Source organism: Passer domesticus, unplaced genomic scaffold (assembly GCF_036417665.1).
Source record: "Passer domesticus isolate bPasDom1 unplaced genomic scaffold, bPasDom1.hap1 HAP1_SCAFFOLD_51, whole genome shotgun sequence".
Classification (NCBI taxonomy): domain Eukaryota; kingdom Metazoa; phylum Chordata; class Aves; order Passeriformes; family Passeridae; genus Passer; species Passer domesticus.
Window position 1 is genome coordinate 680115 of NW_026990161.1, and position 17056 is coordinate 697170.

General features: G+C 47.2%; 1 protein-coding gene across 2 annotated transcripts; it reads left to right on the forward strand.

Annotated features, from left to right (window-relative positions):
• Positions 1 to 1934: 1934 nt before the first annotated feature.
• LOC135292814 (cystatin-F-like) lies at positions 1935 to 10203 on the forward strand. Of its 2 annotated transcripts, none has more exons than XM_064406890.1 (5): positions 1935 to 2801; positions 2889 to 3051; positions 7345 to 7517; positions 7762 to 7878; positions 8339 to 10203. In XM_064406890.1, exons 1-5 carry the CDS (start codon positions 2748 to 2750, stop codon positions 8429 to 8431), a joined length of 600 nt encoding a protein of 199 aa, XP_064262960.1. In that variant the 5' UTR covers positions 1935 to 2747; the 3' UTR covers positions 8432 to 10203. The 2 variants fall into 2 exon arrangements, with proteins under 2 accessions (XP_064262960.1, XP_064262959.1); XM_064406889.1 differs by having other exon boundaries at positions 1943 to 2801; positions 2889 to 3054; positions 8339 to 10201.
• The last annotated feature ends 6853 nt before the right edge of the window (positions 10204 to 17056 follow it).

Below are 17056 nucleotides of genomic sequence, written 5' to 3' on the forward strand. Positions count from 1 at the left end.
TTGCCTGCTCTTGCAGCCATGGTAGCATTTTGGAAGGGCTCTACACAAGTCCAGGTGTTTCCCAGCCCCAGGACCACCTCTGGCATGAGCCCAGCAAGTGGAGTGGAGAGAGCAGCTGGTCAGACACCACATGTGACAGCTGGGAGGTTGCATATTGTCCTGATGCAAATTCCCTCTGTGTGTCACACGGAAAGTCAGGACAATTCTCAAGAAATGTCTGATTAGATGAGGAATGCCTGTGGATCTACAGACCCCACATTTGTGCCTTACTGGTGTCATAATCCTGAAGCTTTAAGATGTTGCTGTGTGACCCTAATTTCCTCTGGGCTAGAGATCAGGGAATAGTTTCAAACATGCACTGCTTACAAAACAGTCCCCAGAGCCAGGCATACCGTTTTCTGCCCACCATTCACAAAACACTGCTGTTTCCTCAAAGGAAAGCAACAGAAAGCTCCAGCAGCCTGCCCCCAGCCCAAGAGGTTTGCCACATTCTCTTCATAGACAAAAGCAAGGCACAATTCTTCCCAGGAATATTTCCGGGTTTCACATTTTCTGAACATCAGAGGAAGAGAAAAGACAATTCTTATGACTGTGTTGTGCCAAAGGAGAGTGCAGTATGGAGATTGTTTACCCAAAGTGAGGATGTTTTGTTCCCTTGGCCTATCAGGGCCACGAGAATGTGTGTGTCGGGACTGCCACGAGACAGACACGAGAGAATCAGAGTGGATGCAGTTCTGTGCAGCTGTGAGCAAGGGTGAGTGTGGGGCAGATTCAGTTTAGATGCAATGTATATCGTATGGTATAACAAAGTAATTATTTAGCCTTCTGATAAGGTGGAGTCAGATGCATCATTCTCTCTCCCTCTCCACAATGTCACAGTCACCTTGATTTTCCATACAAGAGTTTCCAACTGATTTTTTTCCTCTACTTACTTTCTATGTCCTATGTCTCAGCAAAAGTGGCTTCTGCCAGCACAATGAAGTGGACACAGACCATTCGTTCACATGCAACAGCACGGGTTGGTGCTCCAGCCTGAGAGCTGGAACTCAGCAATTGGGCAACTCTGCTTTGAGATGCAACAGCAGCCAGAGAACGAGTCTGGGGGTGACAGCTTGGGGACAAGGCTGGCCCAGCAATGGCATGGCACACAAGCTGTGCAGGAGGCACCGTCAGCATGACAGCCCTAAGAATGCCACAAAACCCACACAGTTTTACACATTTATGGGATGCTGGTTGCTCTGCATGTATGTCTGTACTGCTGCCTTTATAACCTTTTGGAAATGGTCAGAGCTAGCAGGATTCACCCCCACCAGGAGCTGATGCAGCCTGGCAACCTGCTGACTTACAGAGGCTTCTGGCTTTCCAGGTGAAGCCAAGGCAAGCCCTGCTGCTGCTGCTGCTGTGGCAGAAAGCCCCGTCTGGGCAGGGATGGCACCACTGTGCCACGGGCTGTTTCTCCTTCCAGAGCTGGGCGCTGCTTTTGAGCCACTGATGACGGCTGGCGGCAGAAGGAAGGGGCCTTTTCCCGCACCAGCACTCATGGACGCACCAGGGCCACCTTCAGGGGAGACGTTCGGCCCCACAGAGTTAAGCAGAGGGCCACAGCTGGCAAACGCTTCCTTTGGAGCCTTCCTCTCTCTGGAAAGAAGGGAGCCGAGGGACAGGACGAGCAGCAGGGCCCGACCCCGGCCCGGGCCTGCAGGGAGGGGCGGCTGCCGCTGGGCGGCGCCATGGGCAGGGAGCGCGCCTGCGCGGGGCGGGCGGGGCCGGGCAGCCGCCAGGGGGCGCCCGGGGCGGGGCGGGGCCCTGTGTGAGGGGGGAGAGCCTCGGGCAGTGCGGAGCCACAAACGGGACTGTCCGTGCGGCACGCACAGCGCCAGGGCAATGCACAGCGCCGGGCACAGCACAGCTTCAGCGCAGCCTGGCCAGGAAGGGAATGCTCCCACGGAGTGCAGGAGTCAGGTGGTTGGATTCCCAGTCCTGTGCTGAGCTGGCAGGGCACAGAGCCTCCTCCAGCACCGCTGCCTCCTCTCCAGGCTTCCTGCACTTCCTTTGCTGACAGGGTCCCATCAGCCAGGCTGGGGGCAGGCTCAGCTGATGTTACAAAGTGCAAAGATTTTTACAAGGATTTCTTCAAATCCCAAGGAAATGTTGTCTTGAGCTAAGAGGCTTTGGGTCTTTTGATTCTGGAACAATGTATCCAGGATTTTACCCTGTCTGTTTCAATGCAGCAATAATGTCTGCAGAACTTGGGAAGGTCCAAGCCGCAGAGAGACAAAATACTCCTCTCCACCTGTTTCTTTTCTTTCTAGATATCACCTAGAAAAAACTCATCCCCTCTAATGCCGCCCTTTCCTGTTGTCATAACACCTTTTATAAATGGAGGGTGTGATGCTCTACCACCAAACCCAAAATGTTTTCCCTACTGGTTTTGTTCCACACAGCCCCCTTGGGTAGGTACCCCTAAAAGTTCCCTGTCTCCCTCACCCAAACCCCACATCTCCTCATGAGGGGAGGCAAGACCCTGGGCCCATCATCTCTGTCAGGTGTCCACACAGATGCACAAATGCAAGCCAAGAGCCACAGCCCCAGGCTGATTGCCTGTTTCTTAGGTATGAAGTTTCCCCAAGATACTTAAAGCACTTGACTGTAACTCTGCTCACCCCCACACCCCTTTCCAGTGCTGTATCACATGTATCTGTCCACGCTTCTGCCCCTGAGGATCACAAAACAAAAGTCCCTGCCTCATGCAAGACTGGTGCTGCTGTCACCAAGCCACAGCTTTGTGGCTGGGCCTTGAGGTATGTGGTCATCAGCAGGAAGCAAAGACTGCATCAGAGCTGTGATGATTCAGGGGGTTTTAGGGTGTTTTTTCGCTTCCCCACCAGCCAATAAGAACACTCACAGAAGCAGTTCTCCAGCAGGAAGCAGGGCAGCTGCTCCTCTGGCTGTCGGGCTCCTCCTCTGGAGTGGTGGAGATGGCAGCGAACTTCACCTGCAGCTTCACTGCACTTTGCTGTTTGGCACTCTGGAGCTTCACCAGGACTTCAGGTGGTAAGAATGCAAAATAATTGCTGTTTTCCTTGTGGTTTATGTTCTGTGAGTGCTGCTACATAGGGGTCTGGTAAATAACAGCCTTTCTCCAAGTGCTGCCCATGCTGGCTCAGCCCTGCAGGGCTCAGGCTGCAGCTGAAAACCCAACTGCTCAAAAGACTTTCTCCTTGGGTAGTGAACCATGCTATCCTGGGATATCATTTAGGGGTTTTAAAGTCAATTTATGGTTTTAACTCATTTGTCAGTGTTTAAACTCTGCATGACCTTGATTATTAAATCTAAAGGCTGCGCGTAACAATCTGACTGCTAAGTACAGATGGACACTTGAGTGCAGATTAGCTGACTTTTAATGAAGCATTAACCTGTTTCATTTCTTTCTTTGCTGAGCAAGGGAACTCTCTTGATTGCAGCTGGCCTTAAGTCTTTAGAATGGGAGCTGCAGACATGAGTGTATTTCTCTGAAGGTGTTGGTCCAGTACTACTGAATATATTTCAGCATTACTTTAGTTCCCATATACAGAAAGAACTTAGGGATGGTGTTTTGTTAGCCAGTAGCTTTTTGTTTCTGCTGTGGTTTCCTTTGGGGGCTGCAGAGGCATGCAGGAACTCTGCCACATCTTAAATGTAAAGATAAAGCCCTAGCCTTGCTAGGGGGAGGAAGTTTTTAAAGGAGGGAGAAATGGGGAGGAGGTTTTCAAAGCATCTGGTGGAAAAAAAAAATCAACACATTGCAATCTGCTTATTTGTTTCACTGCAGCCAGGGAGGGAGCAGCCACAGGATTGCTCTCTCATACTGCAGGAACAAGGTCCCCAAAGCAATCCTCAAGGAGGAAGGCACAAGAGACAGCCTCTTAATACAACATTCAACTTATATCTGCAAAAACAGCCACTGTTTGCTTTATAACAGATGGTTGCCAGTTAATTTTGAGCAACAAAAGGGTCTAAGTATATTGCCGAACAGAAGGAGCAGGAGGAGGGCTGACTTTTCTCTCTTCACATTTCCAAATCCAGGAGCAAGGATGGGCTCTGAATATGATTGCTCTGGTCCTAAGCATCTCTCACTAGAGCAGCAAGAGTTGTCTGCTCAGACTGTGAGATCACACAGTCATGGCCTCTGGGTATTGTAGGTGCCTGGCCAAGTTGTGCTGTGCCTCTGCTCCCACACAGCCTGGCTGTTTCAGGAATGCTGGTATGCCTAGAGCCCTGCAGTGCTATTTGACCCTCTGAGCCAAGTCTGCCTTGTGCCTGGAATGGGGCCATCACCTTACACAAAGTCTAATTTTTAGGAAATGGCACTCAAGCCAGGGATGAAAAGGCTGCAGAGAGAAAATCAGAATTACAGGTACCTCACACCAGAAGAGTCTCTGGGGTTTGGAAATAGAGTATTGCAAACTATTCCAAAGACTAAAAGTGATTTCAGAGCTGTGTGTTTGCCATGCAGTGACCACCTTGAACAGAAATGTGAAAGCACACAAAGAAAACCAAATCCTAGCCTTAAGGAATCTGAGTCCCTAGAGGAAAATGGTGGGATAAAGATCTCCCACAAGGGTTCAGTAGATTTTATACCCACTTTGCTCTGGTATGAGTAATTTTCAACACCAAGTTGCAACTGGTGACCAAGGTAAAATGCCCAGTACCCCTTGGTGAAAACTGGGGGGAAAATGTAACCCATAACCTATCCCCTGCTTACAACACATGGGCTATTGAGTCTGCCTGTCTACAACACCTGTCCAGCTTGCTCACCTCTCCAGGTAATGCACTTCAGAGGCCTGGCCATGTGTGACACTGCTAGATCTCCCAGGCACTGGAGTCAGGAAGGGCTCTTGGACTCTGACTCTTGGTTTGAATAATGCACGTAATAGTTTTCTTCCCATCCACACAGTGTGATTTCAGCCAGCCTCATTCACTCCATGCCTATAAAAGATGTCACCATGACTCAAGAGGTGTTGAGGGATGTCAAAAGCCACAAAAGGACATTGTGTTAAGATTAAAAGAGGCTGTGGTTACCACCCCCTTCTACAAAGAACAGTATCCGATGTCAACACCCCCACCACTGCAACACCTGACTTTCCAACAGGTGTGAGAGCAGATTTTCAAGCAAGGTGCTGGGGAGCAGCAAGAAGAGTCCAAGGCAGCAACTTGCTCTCAACCTGTCAGAGTGTGCCAGTTGCTAGGTGAGCTCAGGAAAAATCTGGTCCCTGTAGCTGTTGGGTTGGCATTGATGGTACAGGAAAAAGCATGGCATTTCTGAGGAAGAGGACAGCTGGCTTTGTGGGCAAACCTGCTCTGCCTGGAGCTTCATTTCTGCCTGCAGACAGGTCCTGCGTGGCCCTCCTCAATCACCTGTGGATGCCAGTGCCTTAAACCCCTGTGAAAAGTTTTACCATGAGCTGAACACTGGGTAAGACGTGCTGGCCTGAGAAATACCTTCGGTCCAAGGCTGAATGGTCGCAAGCTTCTGTGACTGTCGAGTCCCACCCTTGCTGCAGTGGGAAAACACCATCCCACAGAGAACAGTCTTGGGACTTACAAGTGGATTCTGGGCTGTTGGCTGAAAAAACACCACAACACTTGCCCAGCACTGGCTGCACACCCACAGTGCCAACACAGATCAGAGTTATGGCACAGGAGAGCTCATCACCTCCACAGCAGACAGAAAGCCACCTGCTGAACATCCATTCCTCTCCAACACATGGCCTGGGTCTCTCAGCTCCCACCTGCAAGAAAATATGGGGGTCATTAAGGCAGCTGGGGTATCAGCCAGGAAGAGAGATGGATTTGGATATCCGTGGGTTGTGGAGGGATGTGGAATTGAGTCTCTCCTTTGCAGGTCAAGGTGTATGTAAATCCCTGAGCACTGTTACAGGTGGGTGCAGCAATTAACACCTGTGAGAAGGATGTGACAGTATGAGTAGGATGTGCATAAGCAACATGTGAGATAAATTTTTGTCACCTTCTATGCTGATGATGGCATGTAATTCTGGTTTGTTTTGGGGTGTTTTTTTGTTTGTTTGTTTTGTTTTGTTTTGTTTTGTTTTGTTTTGTTTTAATAGACTTTGGATCATCAAGCTGCCCCTGCAAACTGGCTTAAGTACATAGCCCATGCTCTGTGCAGCTGGCTGTGGGTGAGAGAGCTGTCTGTGGAAAAAAAGCTAGAGGTGATAATGAGCATGACTTTCACAGCAGATTTAGTACAACCTCTGTGTGCACAAGCACACCCAGGCTCAGTGCCTGCAGGCACACAGGTCACCTCCTGCACCAGCAGTCCTTGGCATTAGCAGTGGCTGGATGGCACCTTCTCCAGGATTGGGGATTTTTTCCTCTTCTTTGATTTCAGAATTGGGAAAATGGAGAGGAAGGGAAATGTAAGAGGGGGTGAAATAATGACATCAACTGTAAGCTCTGAGCTTCTTTTAAATGATTGAAAAATAAGCGGTGCATGGGGAAAGAGCTACACAATCAAGTAAAAATATACATTTATACAAATATGAATGGATTTATGGACTGCTCTAATGTGAAAGGTCATGGGTTAACCCCCCCCACTCCCCAATTTCCATTTCCTGCACACCTTGCTTCTCCACTCCATGACCTTGGTAATCACAGAATTATTTGGGTTGGAAGGGACCTTAAAGACCATCTACTTCCAGCTGCCCTGCCACAGACAGGGACAGCTTCCACTGGACCAGGTTGCTCAAAGCCCCACCTAGCCTGGACTTAAAACTTCCAGGATTTAAACATGTGCCATGTCTTACCACCCTTTGAGTGAAGAATTTCTTCCTAACATCTGAATCCTTCTAACATAAAAGCATCAAGATGCCATCAAAGGTTTAAGGGTGTGGTGTGGGATAAAAACTTGTATCTGTAAGATAAGATATGCAAATTAAGAGCAGCAGGACTCTCAAGCCAGTGTTTGATATGTTATCAAAACTATACTGCACTCTGAGCTACATGACCTATCTTTATAAGCAGTTTCAAAGTTGGTCCTTTCATAAACCAGGAGTTATAACAGAGACATTGAAATAATGTTTGTGATGCTCTGGCTTCTTCTAAATAATTTTGAGCTCTGCTTTCACTTCTGGCAGCATCTCTTTATGTCACTTCGTTTCCTAGGACTGTTTCACCATTTCAGGCATATAAACAAAAACTACTTTTTAACAGGTGCGAGTAGAGACCTTCTGAAGTACAAATGCATTGGACAAGTACAAGGGTTTAGCATTGGTTCAGAGGGCTGAAGCTCCCACCCTTTCATGCCCCTGATGTGTTTTACCCTGGTGTTTTGTGTTGTTTCAGGTACACTTGTTACACCACCCCACTCAACCATAAGACCTGGCTTCCCTGTCCCAGTGAACACCAACAACCCCGAGGTCCGCAAGGCCGCTCGCTTTGGGGTCTACAGGTACAACAACAGCTCCAATGACCTCTTCCTGTTTAAGGAATCACAGATAAAGAAAGCCATGGTACAGGTGAGAGCAGCAGGCTCCTGATGGTTCTCCAAATCATCTTCTAACTGACCCTCCTGTGGCATATCCAAGGCACAAAATCCCTGATCTTCCTCAGGACTGCTAAAGCTGTCCCCTGTAGCACTGCTACACAGGAGGACTCTGTGTAGGTGACACACAGTTCTCAGCTGTAGCACTTGATTCCTAGCCAAAGTTTGGGTGTCTCTTTCCCCTGCCACACTTTAAAGGAGGAAACTGCTTTCTCTAGATAGTCAGAGGGCTGAAGTACATGCTTCACGTGGAAATCAAGCACACCGTGTATGAGAAGAGGGATCACCCCAGCCTGGACAGCTGTCACTTCCAGAGGGAAAAAAACCTGCAACAGGTATGTGTTCAATTTATTTGGGGTGCCCAGGAACTGCAGGGGATTCTTGGTCATCTCTAGCTGTAGAATCCCTTTTAGACCAGCTCTGCCATGTCTCCATATGTGCACAAGCCTCTCCTCTGCAGAGCCAGCTGGGGTGAGGCCAGGTTATCGCCTTTCATGCATCCGGGGCCAGCTCCTGTCTGCAGGGAGCTGAACCAGACACATCCACCCAGCCCATATTCCTGGGTGACTGAGGAGAGTGTGCAGAAATAGAGCAGGTGCTCAAGAGATTTCCTGGGTGGGAAACAATTTACACAGGCTTTCCCACTAGACAGGATTACTTAGCAAACAGTACTTTTCCTAGGATAAAGTGGGCAGACAAAAGGATGCTGTATTCTCCTGCCCTATCACAGCCTGCAATGCTGAGATCAACCAGCAGACACCTGAACTTTCTCACCTATTCCCCTTTTATTCACAGATGCTGAGATGCTACTTTGAGGTCTGGATAACACCCTGGACACACAAAGTGCATATCCCTGTTGCCCAATGTCACCAAGCCCTTTCCCCATGAGAGCCTGACTTACAGAGGGCCTCCCACCATTAGATTTTCCTTGCCTGGACTGCCTAGGTCAATACTGAAGTGGGGAACAGCTGTACAGAACTGCACAGAGCTTTTTTCTCAAACCACATGGTTGTTTTCTTCCTTGAGAAAGAAACTCAAAAGACAAGGCCTGCCTTGACTGAATGTCTTGCTATGCAGTTGTGTATCTGTTTTTCCAAAACTAAACTGCACATGAACATGTGTTGTCATTCATTTGCCATCCATCCTCTGGCTGAATTTCCAAGCACTCCCAGGAAGCTCTGTTGCACTTGTTTTGTGATGAAGTTTCACAAAGCCATGATGGAAACAAGTCTAAACCACAGCACATGTGAATACAACACCTAGCAAAGCTTGACAACAGTGGGGTGGTTTGCCTGGGTGTACACACACACACAAGTTTTAAGATTTTCCAGTGCCAGGGAAATGGTCAGACACACGTGCCAGGAAGGCAAGAGGGAGAGCTGTTCTTTTTTTTTTTTTTTTTTAAGACAGAGGTATGGATAAGGATTTCTTGAAACACGGACATCCCAGAAATTACACAGTCCAACAAGTGCTTCCACTTTAATCAAAAGCTAAGCTACACTATGAAAGGGCATCACTGCAAATGCCAAGGCTAATAAATCTAATCATATTGCCAAATAATAATTCTGAGGTTAAACAGCATAGTTCCATTCAGGTTAATATACAACATTTAATCTCTGGCAGACCACAGCGTATATTCAGGTTCAGTACAATGATTTTCTTCTCTAGATGGGCATCTAGCATTCCTTCAAGTCTTCACTCTTCTTCCACGGGCTAATTATTACTTACAGTGGACTAAGGTCCCTATTAGGAAGGATTTGGGTAGCTGCTCACTTAAAACAGCCATAAAGTCTGAGCCTATGACCAGTCATACACAGACCAGCACTTCTAAATGGACAGGGCCCTGATCTAAGCCACAAACACTTTTTTTTAAATACAAATACTCCTTTTTTCTTGAAAGTTGTTGCCTTTTTGCAGCAATGTTGTAACTCCTATTAGCAGTAACACTCCCACTTTCAGCCCTTTTAACAACCATTCAGTCAAGAAAGGCCAGTGAATGGCCTGGTTCCAAGGCAAGGTCTGGGGATCTTAAAACAGATTGTATTAATAGTACAGCTGAATATCTGCTCCAAGTAACCCCAAAGCTGGGCAAGTCCCAAGTCCCAAGTTCTGCTTCAGAAACACCACTTGTGATGAACAGGTGGATCAGCAGCAGCACAAATTCAGCATCCAGTGCTGGAGGGGCAGCTATGCTGAATCTTATCTTTGGGAACAGCAGTGTCTTGGCTGGGAAAAACAAAACAAAACAAAAAAAAAAAACCCCAAAAAACCAAACAAACAAAAAAACCACCAAAAAACCCCCCAAAAAAACAAAAAACCAAAAAACAACAACAACAACAACAAAAAAAAACCCCACAAAACAAAACAAAAAACCCAACAACAACAACAAAAAAACCCAAACAAACAAAAAAAACCCAAACAAAAACAAAAAAAAACCCACCCAAAACCACCACCAACAACAAAAAAACAGTTCTCTAAAGAAAGCTCCAGAAGGGCTACAATGTAGGAGGATGTAACGTGATGCTACATTCAGCCACCACTAACAGCCTGGTGCCAAAGACAAGGAGAAAGAAAGTCAGCGTTGGTGGCTTGGGCTGCCCACAAAGCAGGAAAGCCAAGCCACAACTAAGTTTGTAGGAGAGCAAGAGAAGCCCAGGAAGAGCTGCTCTTTGCATCTCAGAGGGGTTAGGAATGGTCTCAAGCTCTCTTCTCCTTCAGCTGCACGCTTCACACAATGCCAAGGGCTTCCAACCAGGCTGTCAGCTCTAGACAGACTGGGCCAGAACAGCCTGGGCAGATCCCTGTTCCTTCCTTCAGCCAGCAGGACAGCCTGGTGTTCAGGAACAGATGTCATTTGCCTCGCACATGCCACCAAGGGGGTGAGCAGGCAGCATGCTGTCACTTCAGGTCTGTGCAGAGATGCATGCAGGCAGTGAGCATGTCACACAACAGTGTTCCCTGTGCGACTCTCCAAGCCCCTGACACACAGTGCTTCATCTCAGTCACCTCGCCAAGCCAATTCTCCATTTGTCAGAGCAACAAAAGTTAAAGCCAGGTGAACTTGACACCATGCAGGCTGAAAAACCTTGGGAGGCCTTTGCTGCTCTCCCAAGGAAAATGCAGCACCACTGTTCAGACCTCTCTCTCCAAACAGACAAGCTCCTGCTGAGAAAGACAGATCAGCCTTATGTTCAAAGCTGCATCCAAGTGTTCACTGTGACACAGAATCCAGTGTGCTTACAAGAAGAAAGACACACTGGAATTGTAGTACCCATCATCCTCTCAGCTATGGTAACAGAGCTTTCATCACCACCAGAGAAAGGGGCACTACACTCAGGAAGGATTTGGATAATTAAAGAGGAGGACACTACTAGAGCTGACCTAAAGAACTGCAGCTAAACACCCCTTCATCACAAGGATATGCAGCAGTCAAAAAGGCAAAGTGTCTGCCCTCTGCATCTTGGCTACAGTCTACACCAAGGTTAGCAGTTCACCCATTCACTCCAAGGAGTTCATACCCCTGCAGACCTTGCTGGGTCTCTGACATCTATTTCAGGTTACAATGGCAATTCAATAATATTTTTAGTAAAGATTTGGGACACGAGGTGAGAAGGAAAACTTGTTTCTGCCAGTATGTTGAAGAATAAAAGGAACAATCTCAGCAGTGACATTAAGAGCTTGTGGGACAATCACAACCTGAGTTTTACCAGAGCTTCAAAGTGGCCAGTGATCCTCAAACAGAGATCTGCATTTACTCAAAAGCTCTGCTCTGCAAATATTTCCTCTCAAACTCCCACTTTTTAAATGGCACAGGAAACAAACTGCCTGCCACCAAAATATAAAGCATTGCTGACTGACACACTTCCCACTTTGCATTCTCTTGACATCAGCAGCTCTACATGAAGGACCTGGGAGTTCTGCCTGTAGCAGATGCACCCAGTTTCACAACCTGACTGACTTTCAGAGCCCACTGACAGCTGGGGGAGTCACAGCTCCATGGAACCAGCAAAGATTTAGCTGGCAGCAGACAGATAAGGAGACATGACAGCTGCTGACTGTGAGGAAAAAGCCTTCCACACATAGCTAACTACAACAACTTACTGCTAACTTTTTCAGTCCCTGCCTCAAAAAATCAGCATATTAGCAAAAATTAGCTGCCCCCTGTGCTCATTCTTTTGCAGCACTGTTTTTAAGCAGGCTAGATGAGAAGGCCCAAGTGTCAGCATCATCAGATCCCTGTTGTGATCACTGAGCAGACAGACCCAGAAGCGTAAGAGATCATTATCTCGTCTACAAAGTTTTTACTGGTACAAAGCAGACACAAATTTAAAGGAATCACATTTATGCAAAGGCTTTGCAATCACTTTCATCAGCTGTTCACACTGAGAAACCAACCTTTGCATGAAAGTGTCAGGGGCACACAGGTTATGATCCAGCAGCTCTAGTACAGAAGTTTGTTCCAGACAAGAAACAGGGCAGTTAACAGGGAGTAACATTTTAAATACTTTCAGAAAAGTCTTCTTGATACTTGTGCCCTGCAGAAACATCTATTCTACTAACAAGGCAAAACAAAATACATTTTTTAAATGCACAGCTGTGGTGTACTCCAGCTCAGTTCCTTTCCTTGGACAGTTTTACTGCAGGGGTTTACATTAAATCAAAAATTTCTCCAGGCTTTCCAGGAGACAGGGCAACATTCTCTCATATGCCATAGTCTGTCCCAAAAGAAACTTGGGTAAGACACAGGAAGCAGCCTCAGGCTTCTCTGGGAGTTATGCAAAGAGGACTTCCTCCCTTTTTAGGGAACCACAGCCCCTTTCTTTTGCCTCAAGAAGACAATCATGCTCTGACAAGACCTTTGGATACCTCTGTAAATGCTCTTGCATCCAGTAAGACTTCTCACACAAGAGAAGAGCCAGCCTCAGAGCTGCAGAGGTGTCATGTTCCTGCACTCATATCATAAAAAGAGAAGACTGGCTGTTTTTTCCAAGCCTGACTTGTTCCAGGTTTCTGCTTGCTCAAGGCAGGTGTATCACCATCCATCTGAAATCAACACATCACGGACTCAGCCTCTGTGGAAGTGGAATAAGCCTGTAAAACCAGTCCTCACAGGAGCATCAAGAGGACTTTATGCCTGTTTGTTTATTCCACAGGCATTTTAGTGTTGCTGCTTTACTCTTCCATTTGAAAGCCAATCAAAGATTAGAGATTTGTTTTAGAAAAAAAATAGTTTCTAGAAAAATACTGTTCTAAGCACCTCTTACTCTGAATAATGAGACCTCTGTGTCAGTCAACCTGTTTCATCTGGGTTTTACTACAGATCCCCCCACTTCTGCATACCATGGATGGATTACAGGATCCAGCACAACACCAGGAATGGGAGCCAGCTAAAATTAAGCGTTAAGGCTCTTATGAGAAATGGAACACCAACAGTCTGGTTAAGCAGCCTGTCACCATGCAAAGTTTGTTGCTTAGCATTGTGCCACCCACTACAGTTGGGACTTTACAGACCAGAGAGATTTAATCTCTCAGACTGAATAAAGCCTGTCTGTCCAGCCTGTACAAACAGAGGAGCTTATGGGGTACAAGTCCAGTCAGTCTGCAGTACCCTTAAAAAAATTAACTGAGAACTGCACCCTGTCCAAAAGTTACTTGGTGAAATACTTTAGCAAATAAATCACTAATGAAAACTGTGTATCAAGAAGCAAAGCTGTGCTCGGCCCAAGGGTGCCAAAGCAGCAGCAACAAAGAATCAACACAGCAGATTTGCTTTTTCAACCCCAGCTTGAGATCCCACCAAGTTTAACTTTCATATCCCACTAGAAGAGGACAAACAGCTGCAAGGGCTGGCAAAGTAGTGCTAACTAGCTGGTGCTGAAGCAGCCTACCCTGGACTGGGTTTTTCCAAAAGAGCAGCCCCTGGCCTGTACAGGAACAAGTCAGCCTGATCCAGCAGCCATCAGCTACCTGCCACAGGACAGCCTGGCAGTAACACAGAACAGGCTGACAGAGGCACTGACAGGGAAGAGTCACTTTCATTTGCATAGCCCTCCATTAATAGAAGAGCAGGCCATTGAAATCAGGTGACATTTGTAGCATCACCTTCCCCTTTTCTGGTGCTTTTCATTATATATTTATAGCAAATCCCTTTCCTTTCCAAAGGTGAAGAAATGCAGCAATAGTGTAAGTTTAGGTTGGATTGTCACCCAGTGGCAGAAAAGGAGAGAGCAGCAAAAACTTCCAAGTACCAATGCACTAAATCACACAGCTGCTGAAGCAACCCCTTTAGTTCTTCAAGATGCAAAACCTCCTGTTTAAAATTATACTATGCTTTGGGTTGGAAGGGACCTCAAAGATCATCAGGGACACTTCCCATGAGACTGGGTTGCTCAGAGCCCCATCCAGCCTGGCCTTGAACATTTCCAAGTGTGCAGCATCCACAACTTCTCTGAATAACATGTTCCAGTCTCTCTGCTCCGTGATCCTGCTGGGCACAGAGGTGAGACTCACAGGCTGCAGCTCCCCAGGACTTCCTTTCTTCCCTTTTTTAAAAATGGGGTTTTTTTTCCCCTCTTCTAGTTGGTGGGAGCTTAACTGGACTACCACAACTCCTCAAATACAATGGATAGTGACTTCATCCATCAGTTCCTCCAGGACCTGTAGATGCATTTTAACAGCTCCTGTGCACCTTCATGTTCCTCAGATGATCTAAAATGTGATCTACAGCGGATGATTCTTCAGTCTCCCAGTCCCTGCCTTCCCTTTCTGCAACTCAGGCGGTGTGGCTGGAGCACTTCCTGGTGGAAAAGGGGGCAAAAACCTCATTGAGCACCTCAGCCTTTGCCATGTCTCAGGTAATCAAGTCTCCTCTTTCCTTCCAGAGAGGGTCCTCATTTTTCCTAGTGTTCCTTTTTATCACTCACACACCTGCAGAAGCTTTTCTTGTTGTCCTTGATGCCCCTGGCCACATTTAAATCTCTCAGAGCTTTATCTCCTCTAACCTCCTTTACCTTTACCTTTATCTCCTCTAACCTGATCCCTGGCTGCTCAGACAACCTCTCTGTATTCCTGCCAGGCTATAGCCCCTGCTTCCACCCTCCACAGGTCTCCTTTTAGTGTCTGACCTTGTCCAGGAGCTCCCTGTTCATCCACACAAAGCCTCCTGGCATTTTTGCCCAGCTTCCTCTCTATTGGGATGCATCACTCCTGAGCCTGGAGGAGATGATCCCTGAATATCAACCAGCTTCCTCCAGGGCTTTATTCCATGGTACTCTACCAAGCAGATTCCTGAAGGTGCCAGAGTCTGCCCTCCTGAATTCAGGGCAGCAAGTTTGCTCTGCACCCTTCTCCCTGCCCTAAGGAAGTTGGACTCCACCACCTCGTGATCCCTGCAGCCAAGGCTGCCCTTCAGGTGCACATTCCCCCTCCTTGTTGGTGAGCACAGGTCCACCATAGTCCCCTCGTCCCTGGCTCCTCTGCGAAACTTGAGTTCTTGTCTGGAATTCCTTTGTGCTGCCAGCCATTCCAGCCACAAAATGTACTAGCACAGGCTTTCCTTTGCAATAGCTGGCAGCAAAGCATTCTCCAGATTTACCAAGTAGAGCATCTGTTCCGGTCTCTTGTGGCATGAAAGCTGTTTTGGGGAGTGGGTGTAAACCCCCCCCCAGTGTGTGGATGGAGAACATATTGCACTGTCTGTACATAACTGTTTTCTGCTGGGGAAGATCTTCAATATTACAAGAAGACACTTTGATAGTGCTTTTACATTTTTAATATTTCCTAAAATCTTAATCACTGACTTTTTTGAGAGGTTTTGTTTTCAAACATCTGTTCTACCTTTTAGCATGTAACAATGAAAGACATAACAATGTTGTGGTATATCATAAAAAAATATTTTGTGCCCCATTGTGCGAGTGACAAAAGATGTAGAAGAAAAACCTGAAATTGCCAAGATGGATTGGTGCTCCTGTTGCATTTTTTGAGGGGTGTGTGTAGTTGTGATAGTCCCGTTATGACAATATATCATCCACCTTTCTCCTCAGAACACCATCCAGCGCTGTAGCCAAATGTTTCAAGTAACTTTCCTTTGGTACCTTGAGGCAGTTTGTTCCCCTGCCGCCTGAACCAGGACAGGGAAAGACATGATCCGTTTGCAGTCACAGGCAGAAGGGATTACGGCAAAACCTCTTCATCTTTCCCAGTGCTGCAGATCCAATTGCAGACGCTTGGTGGGGCAGGATATTTACAAATTGCTTGTCACTGCACACTGTTGGCTCTGCCTGTTCACAAGGAACAAAACCTCTCAAAAAAGTCAGTGATTAAGATTTTAGGAAATATTAAAAATGTAAAAGCACTATCAAAGTGTCTTCTTCTAATATTGAAGATCTTCCCCAGCAGAAAACAGTTATGTACAGACAGTGCAATATGTTCTCCATCCACACACTGGGGGGGTTTACACCCACTCCCCAAAACAGCTTTCATGCCACAAGAGACCGGAACAGATGCTCTACTTGGTAAATCTGGAGAATGCTTTGCTGCCAGCTATTGCAAAGGAAAGCCTGTGCTAGTACATTTTGTGGCTGGAATGGCTGGCAGCACAAGGAATGCCTGGTAGAAAAGCACATTTTTTTTCAATTGTTCTTCTGCTTGCCCTCTCTACAGAAGATTGTAGGAGGGCAACAGTTCAGGCAGTTCATGAAGCCTTCAGTTCCCTCCTTGCCCACGGTGAGAAAGGAAACTGCACATCCAGCTGTAGTGCCCTAAAGAATAACTGCTGGATCCTAAGCCCATGCTGGGCACCTGTGTGAATTGCAAATGCACATGACTTGCAATTGAAAATGGGGAATTTTGAGGCAGTAGTATTTCCCCTGCAAAATACTTCTTCAGCCGGCTGCAGCCAAGTTGATTTTTGGCGGGGCAGGGGCTGGCTGCTGTGGAACGGGAGCTGGCTGGCAGGGAGAGGGAGCAGCATCGCCTGATGAGCTGCACCTGCGTCCCATAGGAATGCCATAGGAGTCCCATAGGAGTGCAGCCCACCGGAGTGGATCCTGTTCGGCTGCTGCCATGGCCAGCCAGCCACCATCTGATCCCTGGGCATCCTGCTCCATGACCTGGTCTGCAGGCTCTTTCATTTCTACAGCAATGAGGACATCGTCAGGGGCTAGCTCTTCTTTCCACCCTGGGTGTCTCAAGATGAGGATGCACCTTCTTACAAACGGTGGCCCTTTTCTACAGGAAACAAAATTCAGCCCCCAGTGTTTCAAGGTCGGGTCAGAGGTGGAGTCTGGAGCTCCAAGAGCACGCAGAGTCCGAGTTACTGGACTGTTGATGTGTGCAATATTTAGAGGCTGCCTATATGCATGTACTCACAAAAGCTTTGCCTCCATCTGGATTAGCTCTCCTTCCTCTGACCCCCACATGCAGCAGAGAGAAGGAGAATGGGAAAAATGGCACCGGCAATGATGATGACAGAAGAAAAAAAGAGGAGTTGAGTTCAGAGGAAAAAGGATGTAA

What these genes read in the sequence shown, in the direction of transcription:
- LOC135292814 (XM_064406889.1), top strand. Translation starts at nt 2,748, where the DNA reads ATGCAAGACTGGTGCTGCTGTCACCAAGCCACAGCTTTGTGGCTGGGC. An exon ending in CTTTGTGGCTGGGCCTTGAG is followed by an intron (nt 2,802 to 2,888) that starts GTATGTGGTCAT and finishes CTTCCCCACCAG; the next exon opens with CCAATAAGAACACTCACAGA. An exon ending in TAAAGAAAGCCATGGTACAG is followed by an intron (nt 7,518 to 7,761) that starts GTGAGAGCAGCA and finishes TGCTTTCTCTAG; the next exon opens with ATAGTCAGAGGGCTGAAGTA.